Source organism: Cherax quadricarinatus, chromosome 58 (genome assembly GCF_038502225.1).
Source record: "Cherax quadricarinatus isolate ZL_2023a chromosome 58, ASM3850222v1, whole genome shotgun sequence".
In the NCBI taxonomy this organism is placed as follows: domain Eukaryota; kingdom Metazoa; phylum Arthropoda; class Malacostraca; order Decapoda; family Parastacidae; genus Cherax; species Cherax quadricarinatus.
In genome coordinates this window covers 11,265,941-11,278,440 of record NC_091349.1, presented here as the reverse complement: position 1 = coordinate 11,278,440, position 12,500 = coordinate 11,265,941, and the positions used below count along the sequence as shown (strand labels likewise).

Genomic DNA, 12,500 nt, shown 5'->3' with positions numbered 1-12,500 from the left:
TAAGAATATTCAGCTAAGAATATATTGGTTCTACTTGATCAGGACAACTTTCTTGATATATCTTCTCTGTTTTACGAACTTCAAAATTTAAGTTGCACTTAAAAATTTTGATGCAGTTAAAAAAACATTTGAATATAAATAGGTTAGGTTAGGTAAAGTTATGTTAGGATAGGTTAGGTTAGGTTAGGTTAGGTTAGGTTAGGTTAGGTAAAGTTATGTTAGGATAGGTTAGGTTAGGTTAGGTTAGGTTAGGTTAGGTTAGGTTAGGTTAGGTTAGGATAGGTTAGGTTAGGTTATGTTAGGATAGGTTAGGTTAGGTTAGGTTAGGTTAGGTTAGGTTAGGTTAGGTTAGGTTAGGTAAAGTTATGTTAGGATAGGTTAGGTTAGGTTAGGTTAGGTTAGGTTAGGTTAGGTTAGGTTAGGTTAGGTAAAGTTATGTTAGGATAGGTTAGGTTAGGTTAGGTTAGGTTAGGTTAGGTTAGGTTAGGTTAGGTTAGGTTAGGTTAGGTTAGGATAGGTTAGGTTAGGTTATGTTAGGATAGGTTAGGTTAGGTTAGGTTAGGTTAGGTTAGGTTAGGTTAGGTTAGGTAAAGTTATGTTAGGATAGGTTAGGTTAGGTTAGGTTAGGTTAGGTTAGGTTAGGTTAGGTTAGGTTAGGTTAGGTTAGGTTAGGTTAGGTTAGGTTAGCTTGATTAGGATAGGTTAGGTTAGGTTAGGTTAGGTTAGGTTAGGTTAGGTTAGGTTAGGTTAGGTAAAGTTATGTTAGGATAGGTTAGGTTAGGTTAGGTTAGGTTAGGTTAGGTTAGGTTAGGTTAGGTTAGGTTAGGTTAGGATAGGTTAGGTTAGGTTATGTTAGGATAGGTTAGGTTAGGTTAGGTTAGGTTAGGTTAGGTTAGGTTAGGTCAGGTTAGGTTAGGTTAGGTTAGGTTAGGTTAGGTTAGGTTAGGTTAGGTTAGGTTAGGTCAGGTCAGGTTAGGTTAGGTTAGGTTAGGTTAGGTTAGGTCAGGTCAGGTTAGGTTAGGTTAGGTTAGGTTAGGTTAGGTTAGGTTAGGTTAGGTTAGGTTAGGTTAGGTTAGGTTAGGTTAGGTTAGGTTAGGTTAGGTTAGGTTCGCTTAGGTTAGGTTAGGTTAGGTTAGGTTAGGTTAGGTTAGGTTAGGTTAGGTCAGGTCAGGTTAGGTTAGGTTAGGTTAGGTTAGGTTAGGTTAGGTTAGGTCAGGTCAGGTCAGGTTAGGTTAGGTTAGGTTAGGTTAGGTCAGGTCAGGTCAGGTTAGGTTAGGTTAGGTTAGGTTAGGTTAGGTTAGGTTAGGTAAAGTTATGTTAGGATAGGATAGGTTAGGTTAGGTTAGGTTAGGTTATGTTAGGATAGGATAGGTTAGGTTAGGTTAGGTTAGGTTAGGTTAGGTTAGGTTAGGTTAGGTTAGGTAAGGTTATGTTAGGATAGGATAGGTTAGGTTAGGTTAGGTTAGGTTAGGTTAGGTTAGGATAGGATAGGTTAGGTTAGGTTAGGTTAGGTTAGGTTAGGTTAGGTAAGGTTATGTTAGGATAGGATAGGTTAGGTTAGGTTAGGTTAGGTTAGGTTAGGTTAGGTTAGGTTAGGTTAGGTTAGGTTAGGTCAGGTTAGGTAAGGTTTAGGTTAGGTTAGGTCAGGTTAAGTCAGGTTAGGTTAGGTTAGGTTAGGTTAGGTAAGGTTATGTTAGGATAGGATAGGTTAGGTTAGGTTAGGTAAGGTTATGTTAGGATAGGTTAGGTTAGGTAAGGTTATGTTAGGATAGGTTAGGTTAGGTTAGGTTAGGTTAGGTTAGGTTAGGTTAGGTCAGGTTAGGTAAGGTTTAGGTTAGGTTAGGTCAGGTTAAGTCAGGTTAGGTTAAGTTAGGTTAGGTTAGGTTAGGTTAGGTTAGGTTAGGTCAAGTTAGGTTAGGTTAGGTTAGGTTAGATTAGGTTAGGTTAGGTCAGGTTAGGTAAGGTTTAGGTTAGGTTAGGTCAGGTTAAGTCAGGTTAGGTTAAGTTAGGTTAGGTTAGGTTAGGTTAGGTTAGGTCAAGTTAGGTTAGGTTAGGTTAGGTTAGGTTAGGTTAGGTTAGGTTAGGTCAGGTTAGGTAGGGTTTAGGTTAGGTTAAGTCAGGTTAAGTCAGGTTAGGTTAAGTTAGGTTTGGTTAGGTTAGGTCAGGTCAGGTCAGGTTAGGTTAGGTTAGGTTAGGTTAGGTTAGGTTAGGTTAGGTTAGGCTAGGTAAAGTCAGGTCAGGTCAGGTTAGGTTAGGTTAGGTTAGGTTAGGTCAGGTTAGGTAAGGTTTAGGTTAGGTTAGGTTAGGTCAGGTTAAGTCAGGTTAGGTTAGGTTAGGTTAGGTTAGGTTAGGTTAGGTTAGGTCAAGTTAGGTTAGGTTAGGTTAGGTTAGGTTAGGTCAGGTTAGGTAGGGTTTAGGTTAGGTTAAGTCAGGTTAAGTCAGGTTAGGTTAAGTTAGGTTTGGTTAGGTTAGGTCAGGTCAGGTCAGGTTAGGTTAGGTTAGGTTAGGTTAGGTTAGGTTAGGTTAGGTTAGGTTAGGTTAGGTAAGGTCAGGTCAGGTCAGGTTAGGTTAGGTTAGGTTAGGTTAGGTTAGGTTAGGTTAGGTTAGGTTAGGTTAGGTCAGGTTAGGTAAGGTTTAGGTTAGGTTAGGTTAGGTCAGGTTAAGTCAGGTTAGGTTAAGTTAGGTTAGGTTAGGTTAGGTTAGGTTAGGTCAGGTCAAGTTAGGTTAGGTTAGGTTAGGTTAGGTTAGGTTAGGTTAGGTTAGGTTAGGTTAGGTCAGGTTAGGTAAGGTTTAGGTTAGGTTAAGTCAGGTTAAGTCAGGTTAGGTTAGGTTAGGTTAGGTTAGGTTAGGTTAGGTTAGGTTAGGTTAGGTTAGGTTAGGTTCGTCAGGAAACAGGACAAGTGTTTCCTGACGCGGGTCTTAGATGATGACCCACCGTTGAAGCTTTAGGTCATCTGACCGAGGCCTGCAGCTGGTTTACCTCCCCCTCCCCTTTAAAAATTATGGCCATACTTATAACCATTTTTCATATGGCTAAGTACAAAATACAATAAATTTTATTTTGGGAAAACTGGAAAAAGTCTTGTACCAAGATTGCAATATAAATATAGTATTTGAACTGGAAGATTTTAATCACCTTTTCCTCTTCCAAAATGCCGAGAAAGTTGTACCAAGGAAATTCATGATTGAACGTAGTATAGCAGACTAGATCTTTGTAAAAATAAATAGCACTGGTCTAGGAATATACACAGTAGATATATTTTTAAGTAATAGAATTTAAGAGGATTATGTGTTAACAAAATTCCCCTTTGCCTGACATGTAATAATAATAATATCTTTATTTCTACAAGTACATGTACAAAGTATACAGGCCTAGCTGACATCAATGACAGAAAGCCGCTTGTTATTCAGAGCATTTCGGGCAAATTGGGTCAATTTTGTCCAAGGATGCGACCCACACCAGTCGACTTACACCCAGGCACCCATTTGCCCTGACTAAAACGTTCACAACAAAGGAAAAGCAACTCCCACGCACTTCCCTGATATGTCTTTCCTCTGCCTGCCTGTCAGGTGCTCCAACACCCCGTCACCCCCAACAGTGTGGGAGTATGCGCCACACTCGCTATATAAAGCCAAGCGTTAGGCTCAGCTGGCAGACACCAGCATCAAGGCTGCCTGTTTCACCAAGGCTCTCTGCGTCACCAGGGCTGCTTGCCTCACGAACGCTCCCTGCGTCACCAAGGCTTCTTGCCTCACCAACGCTCCCTGTGTCACCAAGGCTACTTGCCTCACCAACGCTCCCTGCGTCACCAAGGCTTCTTCCCTCACCAACGCTCCCTGTGTCACCAAGGCTACTTGCCTCACCAACGCTCCCTGCGTCACCAAGGCTACTTGCCTCACCAACGCTCCCTGCGTCACCAAGGCTCCTTGATTCAATCAAAACAATTTTCTTCACATTCCACTAAATTACTTCAACAAATTTAAATCTATGTCTACACATCAATTATTAATTATATTAAACGATATTAGTTGACGCCAGTTATTTTTTTTTGTCTGGACGGAAAGAAATGTAAACGTACGAATAAATATAGAATTGGTGCATTTGTATTAACAAACTCGTTGGTCATTTTACGTGGCAACGATTGTTCATGATTGTTGGATATCCTTGAACACCGGCCGGTAACTACCTTCCGCTTTTGTGATTGTTTCTCTCATAAACAATCTGTCTTTTGGTGCACACCCATAGCGAAAAGCAAGCTGAAGTAACTACGTTCTTCAGCGGAAGTTACTGGTCGTTGGACGGAAGTGACTACGTTCTTGAGTGAAAGTGCTTCAACAGAAGTCACAGGGTCTTCAACAGAAGTCACAGGGTCTTCAACAGAAGTCACAGGGTCTTCAATAGAAGTCACAGGGTCTTCAACAGAAGTCACAGGTTCTTCAACAGAAGTCACAGGTTCTTCAACAGAAGTCACAGGTTCTTCAACAGAAGTCACAGGTTCTTCAACAGAAGTCACAGGGTCTTCAACAGAAGTCACAGGTTCTTCAACAGAAGTCACTATGTTGTTCAATGGAGGCCTGGTAGTTCTGGCGTGGGTTACAATACTAGCGTTGTCACCACTACATAGCTACGGACTCCCACAGATCAACCAGTCTCACAGAGCAGCAGAATGGAAGTTCGAGCACCAACGATCGTCAGGTATGTTCCTCAAGATATAATTCCTTATTTACGATACTAGAATTATAAATTAGTACTATATACTCTCAGGATATTTATATTCAGTGTTACTTGGAGTATACCTGGTGAGGGTTTCGAGGGTCAACGCCCCCGCGCCCGGTCTGTGACCAGGCCTCATGGTGGATCAGAAGATTACTGTTGACCGCACGTAAACCGACGTACGAACCACAGCCCGGCTGATCAGGTACTGACTTTAGGTGCTTGTGCAAAGCCTTCTTGAAGACAGCCAGGGGTCTATTGGTACTTGAAAAGTCTTGGACCCCTGACACTTATAGTATTGTTAGTTTAATATCATTATTATGCACCCCGTACCCATACCATGGATGGTAATCAAAAGATTACAGAGGTACATAATGGGTCCAGGAACTGGGCCCCAAAGTTTTAATAACTTAACAAGTTACAATGGTTACAGTTATAATGGATTATTTATGCAAACATGAAATCGGTAACAAAAATATTACAGTGTAGCATATTTCTGTTTTGTATTTATTTATATTACCTTATATTTTAGCAGTATATGGGTTAAAGTCGGAAAGGATTCGAAGACTAACCCAAAAGGGTTCTTTCAGGTATACAGAAGTAAGATTAGGGACAAGATAGGCCCACTTAAGAGTAACTCAGGTCAGATCACTGACAGTGATAAGGAAATGTGTGAACTTTTCAATACCTACTTCCTCTCAGTTTTTACTCAGCGAAATTCCAGAAACAATAAATTATGTAGAACAGGACGATAATAAACTATGCGCGATTGGGGTAACTAGTGACATGGTCCTCAGATAAATAGAGAAATTAAAACCTAACAAATCCCCAGGCCCTGATGAGCTGTTTGCAAGGGTGTTAAAGGAATGTAAAGAGGAACTTAGCATACCTTTGGCTAATCTTTTCAATATATCACTACAAACTGGCATAGTGCCTGATAAGTGGAAAATGGCAAATGTAATACCTATTTACAAGGCAGGTGACAGGTCCTTAGCTTCGAACTATAGACCAATAAGCCTTACCTCCATAGTTGGTAAATTTATGGAATCAATAATTGCCGAAGCAATTCGTAGCCATCTTGAAAGGCATAAATTAATTAATGAATCTCAGCATGGTTTTACAAAGGGGCGCTCCTGTCTTACGAATTTACTAACTTTCTTCACTAAGGTATTTGAGGAGGTAGATCATGGTATTGAATATGACAGTGTATATGGACTTCAGTAAGGCTTTTGATAGAGTTCCACATCAGAGGCTGTTGAGCAAACTTAAGGCACACGGAATATGAGGAGAAATTTTTTCCTGGGTAGAGGCATGGTTGACAAATAGACAGCAGAGAGTTTGCATAAATGGGGAGAAATCAGAATGGGGGCACATCACAAGTGATGTTCCACAGGGGTCAGTGTTGGGCCCCTTGTTGTTCACAGTCTACACAAGCGACATAGATGAGGGAATAAATAGCGACATAAGCAAATTTGCTGATGACACCAAAATAGGCCGTCCAATTCATTGTAATGAGGACAGAGCACTCCAGGATGATTTGAATAGACTGATGCATTGGTCGGAGAAGTGCCAGATGCAGTTTAATATAGACAAATGCGAAGTTCTAAATATTGGACAGGAAAATAACCATGCCACATATAAACTAAATAATGTAGATCTTAATATTACGGATAGCGAAAAGGATTTAGGAGGTTTGGTTAGCAGCAATCTGAAACCAAGACAAGAGAATCCTTGGCTTCATAGCAAGAAGTATAAATAATAGAAGTCCTCAGGTTGTTCTTCAACTCTATATATCTTTGGTTAGGCCTCATTTAGATTATGCTGCGCAGTTTTGGTCACCGTATTACAGAATGGATAGAAATGCTCTGGAAAACGTACCAAGGAGGATGACAAAGTTGATCCCTTGTATCAGAAATCTTCCCTATAAGAACATAAGAACGAAGGAACACTGCAGCAGGCCTACTGGCCCATGCGAGGCAGGTCCAAGTCTCCTACCGGCTTAAGCCAATGCACCCAACCTGGTCAGGTCAGGTCACATTGACTTAAGGGAGGAACACGGCAACCGACCTGGTAGCACAAGCTATCAGGTCCAACTCACACCCACCCACATCCACTCATGTATTTATCCAACCTATTTTTAAAGCTACACAACGTTCTGGCCTCTATAACTGTACTCGGGAGTTTGTTCCACTCATCCACAACTCTATTACCAAACCAGTACTTTCCTATATCCTTCCTGAATCTGAATTTTTCCAACTTAAAACCATTGCTGCGAGTCCTGTCTAGGCTAGATATTTTCAGCACACTATTTACATCCCCTTTATTTATTCCTGTCTTCCATTTATACACCTCAATCATATCCTCCCTAATTCTACGTCTTTCTAGAGAGTGCAGATTCAGGGCCCTTAGTCTATCCTCATAGGGAAGGTTTCTGATACATGGGATCAACTTTGTCATCCTCCTTTGTACATTTTCCAGAGAATTTATATCCATTCTGTAATACGGTGACCAAAATTGTGCAGCATAATCTAAATGAGGCCTAACCAAGGATATATAGAGTTGAAGAACAACCTGAGGACTCCTATTATTTATGCTTCTTGATATGAAGCCAAGGATTCTATTAGCTTTATTGCGAACACTTATGCACTGTTGTCTTGGCTTCAGATTACTGCTAACCAGAACTCCTAAATCTTTTTCGCAATCCGTAATATTAAGATCTACATTATTTAGTTTATATGTGGCATGGTTATTGTCCTGTCCAACATTTAGAACTTTGCATTTGTCTATATTAAACTGCATCTGCCACTTCTCCGACCACTGCATAAGTCTATTCAAATCTTCCTGGAGTGCTCGAATGTCCTCGTCAGAATGAATTCGACGGCCTATTTTGGTGTCATCGGCAAACTTGCCGATGTCGCTCTTTATGCCCTCATCTATGTCGTTTATGTAGATTGTGAACAGCAGGGGGCCCAACACTGACCCCTGTGGAACACCGCTCGTGACGCTTCCCCACTCTGATTTCTCCCCATTTATGCAAACTCTCTGCTGCCTATTTGTCAACCATGCCTCTATCCAGGAAAAAATTTCTCCTCCTATTCCATGTGCCTTAATTTTCCTCAATAGTCTCTGATGTGGGACCCTGTCAAAAGCCTTACTGAAGTCCATATACACAATATCATATTCATTACCATGATCTACCTCCTCAAATACCTTAGTGAAAAAAGTTAATAAATTCGTAAGGCAGGAACGCCCCTTTGTAAAACCATGCTGAGATTCGTTGATTAATTTATGCTTTTCAAGGTGGCTACGAACTGCCTCGGCAATTATTGATTCCATAAATTTTCCCACTATGGAGGTTAGGCTTATTGGTCCATAGTTCGAAGCTAAGGACCTGTCACCTGCTTTGAAAATAGGTATCATATTTGCCATTTTCCACTTATCTGGCACCAGTGATATGTTGAAAAGATTAGCCAAAGGTGTGCTAAGCTCCTCTTTACATTCCTTTAGAACCCTTGCATACAGTTCATCAGGGCCTGGGGATTTGTTAGGTTTTAATTTATCTATTTGCCTAAGGACCATGTCACTTGTGACCCTAATCGTGCACAGTTTATTATCGTCCTGTTCTACATAATTTATCATTACTGGAATATCGCTGGTATCCTCCTGTGTAAAAACTGAGAGGAAGTATGTGTTAAAAATTCTACACATTTCCTTGTCACTGTCAGTGAGCTGACCCGAGGAACTTTTGAGTGGGCCTATCTTATCCCTGATCTTACTTCTGTATACCTGAAAGAATCCTTTTGGGTTAGTCTTCGATTCTCTTGCAACTTTAACCTCATAATCTCGCTTTGCTTTTCTAATTCCCTTTTTTATTTCTCTCTTTAACTGAATATATCGATTTCTTAATTGCCCCTCTCCTCTTATGATTTGCCTATATATGCCTCTCTTTTGACCAATCAGATATTTTAATCTATTGTTCATCCATTTAGGATCATTTTTGTTTGATCTGATTTCCCTATTTGGAACATAATTTGACTGAGCAGCTAAAACTATGCCCTGGAAAGCATCATATCGGCAACCATCACCACCTACCTGACCTTTAGTCAGGTCATTCCAGTTCAGCCCACCTAAGTAATTTTTCAGTCCTATGAAATCAGCCAAGCGAAAGTCAGGGACGGAGACTTGATTGCCATTATTTGGGGAATTCCATGATATATTAAAACTGAGGGATTTGTGATCACTTTCCCCAAGCTCATCATTAACCTCAAGATTATTAATTAGTGTTTCCCTACTGGCAAGAACCAAGTCAAGGAGGTTATTTCCTCTAGTTGGCTCTGTCACAAACTGTTTTAAAAAACAATCCTGGATCGTATCAAGAAAGTCACCTGACTCTAAATTTCCTGTCAAATTGCTCCAGTCAATCTGTCTATAGTTGAAATCTCCCATTACCACAACATTTTCGTATGTAGATGCCTTACGAATTTCGTCCCATAGAAGTTTACTGCACTCCCTATCAAGATTTGGGGCCCTGTAAATAACACCCAAAATTAGTTTTTCTCGGCCCTCGAGAAGCTGTAACCAAACAGATTCAGTGGCCGACGCTTCTAATTTTATATCTTGTCTAACACAACAATTTAAATTGTCTCTGACGTACATCGCTACTCCACCACCCTTCCTGTTGACCCTGTCAGTGTGGAATAGTTTATAGCCTTGTATGTGACATTCAGAGGGCATCTCTCTATCTTTCAGATTGAGCCAGGTCTCTGTTATAGCAATAATATCTATGTTTCCTGCACTTGCAATTAATCTTAGCTCATCTATCTTATTATTTGGATATACCATATAGACATGTGAATCCTTTTGCATGATTGTGTGATGATAAGTGCTGAATGGTGTCAGTTTCCCCCGGTCTTTAGTCAATGAAGTTCAGTTAAAGATCTTTTCATATTATTGTCCTGAAACTACTAATTGACAGCCCTAGATTATAATCTACTTCCTCGAGGGTGAATGCCTTTGCCAGTTCATTAGTTTTATCATGAATCTGAAGACCAATGTGAGACGGAATCCACAGGTGTACTCTTACTCCACTGTCAACAATTCTACCGTACCTGAGTCTGGCTTCTGACACAAGTATGCCACAATTGATACTGAAGGAGTTAAGAGCATATATGGATGATAAAGAATGGTTAATTAAGATGTCAGCTTTAGATATGTGGGCGCATTGGAAGTAGTATAAGAAAACAGGTCAGTTTGAAGGGTGGCCAGTTGTTGAGGTGTGCTCCAGTATCTGTACAGCAGCACTATCATCTGCACCAGTAGATTGTGCAAGAAATGTATAAAATATCAACAATATGAAAGTTAAGACACATGTGCAACATCTGGATATCTTTATTGTAGACGTTTCGCCATCCAGTGGCTTTATCAATACAGATTCTAAGACATAATTAGAAGACAGTAGAACTATATACAAAAGATGAGGTAATCAGTCCCTCAGCCTTGGAGTTAGTGTTCACAGCATCGTGGTGGAGGAGAAGTTATGTCAGCAAAAGGAAAGAAGACTGGCGGTTATATAGGCGTCAGTGGATAAGGGCGTGTAGCAGACGAGGGCATAGTCACTGGTAGGCGGGATTTCCCAGTGGAAGTAGGTCGTACCCAAAGGGATGGGTTAGTTGTAGGAGCCGTGAAGAAGGTCTTGTAGATGTCCTCTTCTTGCCTTTGCTCCAGATTTTCCTCCACCACGATGCTGTGAACACTAACTCCAAGGCTGAGGGACTGATTACCTCATCTTTTGTATATAGTTCTACTGTCTTCTAATTATGTCCTAGGCGAAACGTCTACAATAAAGATATCCAGATGTTGCACATGTTTCTAAACTTTCACCAGTAGACTGGTAAACACAGACATCAGCATATATAATTTGTGAGAGTGCTATGTGACTGAGGCATCAGTACAACTTAAAGCATCATGCTTGGTTTCAAAACGAAACTTTGGTTATGATTTAATAATTATTTTCTTGTTTGGAGGGGGGAGGTGGAAAGCAAGTAATAGTGGTTTGGAATGGTGTGGGAAATGTCACTGTTGTCTTACTTGACATAGATCACGTATCTCATTCATTCAGACGTCAGTTCCAATTTTTAAGATCCATCTGGAAGAGTGCTCACCAGTGTTGAAGAAAGTTTGGAGGGCTTCTGTGCAAAGGTCTGGATGAGTTTGTCTGAGCATATTGACCCCAATGAGGACATCTCTTTCAGGGACATGATTTCTGATGCATGGAATATCAAGTTCTGTCCTCGTGTTTAGAATTTTGGAGGTACGGAGGCATCCTAGGATGATCTTCATTGTTTCATTTTGCAATTTTTCCAGCCATCCAAGCTTCCAGTCTAGCACAAGAGCAAGTAGAGGCCCAGCATAATCAACCAGTGATCTAATGTAAGCAAAATACACCATTTTCACAATTTTAACATTAACACCATACCTGGGATGAAAACATACCACAGCTCTAAGAGCTTCCAGCCTTTATTTGTATAGACAACAATATATTGTTACAAGTCCAAGCAGTGGGACTCCAAATCCTAGATACCTGCATCTGGTTACATAGACCCGTCATGTAACTGGATCCTGCCGACTGCGGCTCTCTGATTAGCTTGTGCTACTAGGTCAGTTGCCATGTTCCTTCCTTAAGTGAGTGTGACCTGACCTGACTAGGTGTGACTTTGTCAATGGTCCAAGTCGGACCGAAACGTCGTTGTAAGCTTCTCTCTTTTATGTGCGGGTTATTTGTGTAACGTTCCAGTCACGGTATTGTGCCTTTTTTGTTATTTTTGGGGCATTTGCTTAAGCCGGTAGGAGACTTGGACCTGCCTCGAATGGGCCAGTAGGCCTGCTGCTGTGTTCCTTCTTTCTTATGTTCTTATAAGCTGGTGTACGTATTGAATAAGGATGGTGTATGACTGTATTAGGCTGTATATGTATTGCATTAGGCTGTATATGATTGTATTAGGTTAATGTATGATTGTATTAAGTTTGTATATGATTATATTAGGCTGGAGTATGACTGTATTACGCTACCACATGAAAATATGAAGCTGGTGTATGGTTACATTAGACTAGTGTATGATTGTAAAAGGGTGATGTATTATTGTATTAGGTTGGTGTATGATTGCATTAAGCAGGTGTATAAATGTTGAGGTTGTAGTGTATATGTTACACTCTTGGCTCTCCAGTGACCCCAAGTTTCAGAACTCCCGAGGAGGCAAGTGGAAACTAATCTGAAGAATATAACCAGAAGTGTGACCAGCCATGTCAACACCCGAGTGTGTACAGCAGCAGGATGATGATGATGATGATGATGATGATGATGATGATGATGATGGTGATGAAGGTAATGATGATGATGATGATCGTAATGATGATGATGATGATGATGATGATGATGATGGTAATGATGATGATGATGGTGATGATGATGAAGGTAATGATGATGATGATGATCGTAATGATGATGATGATGATGATGATGATGATGATCGTAATGATGGTGATGATGATGGTAATGATGATGGTGATCATGAAGGTAATGATGATGATGATGATGATCGTAATGATGATGATGATGATGATGATGATCGTAATGATGATGATGATGATCGTAATGATGATGATGATGGTGATGATGATGAAGATAATGATGATGATGATCGTAATGATGATGATGATGATGATGATGATGATGATGATGATCGTAATGATGATGATGATGATGATCGTAATGATGATGATGATGGTG

General features: G+C 40.5%; 1 protein-coding gene across 1 annotated transcript in view; it reads left to right on the top strand.

Annotated features, from left to right (window-relative positions):
- The first annotated feature begins 4,270 nt into the window (after positions 1-4,270).
- The window catches only part of LOC128698069 (uncharacterized), a 41,724-nt gene continuing 33,494 nt past the window's right edge, over positions 4,271-12,500 (top strand). The window contains exon 1 of the mRNA XM_053790156.2: positions 4,271-4,696. Coding sequence (XP_053646131.1) covers positions 4,558-4,696 — 139 coding nt within the window. The 5' untranslated portion in view covers positions 4,271-4,557. The remainder of the gene's footprint in view (positions 4,697-12,500) is intronic.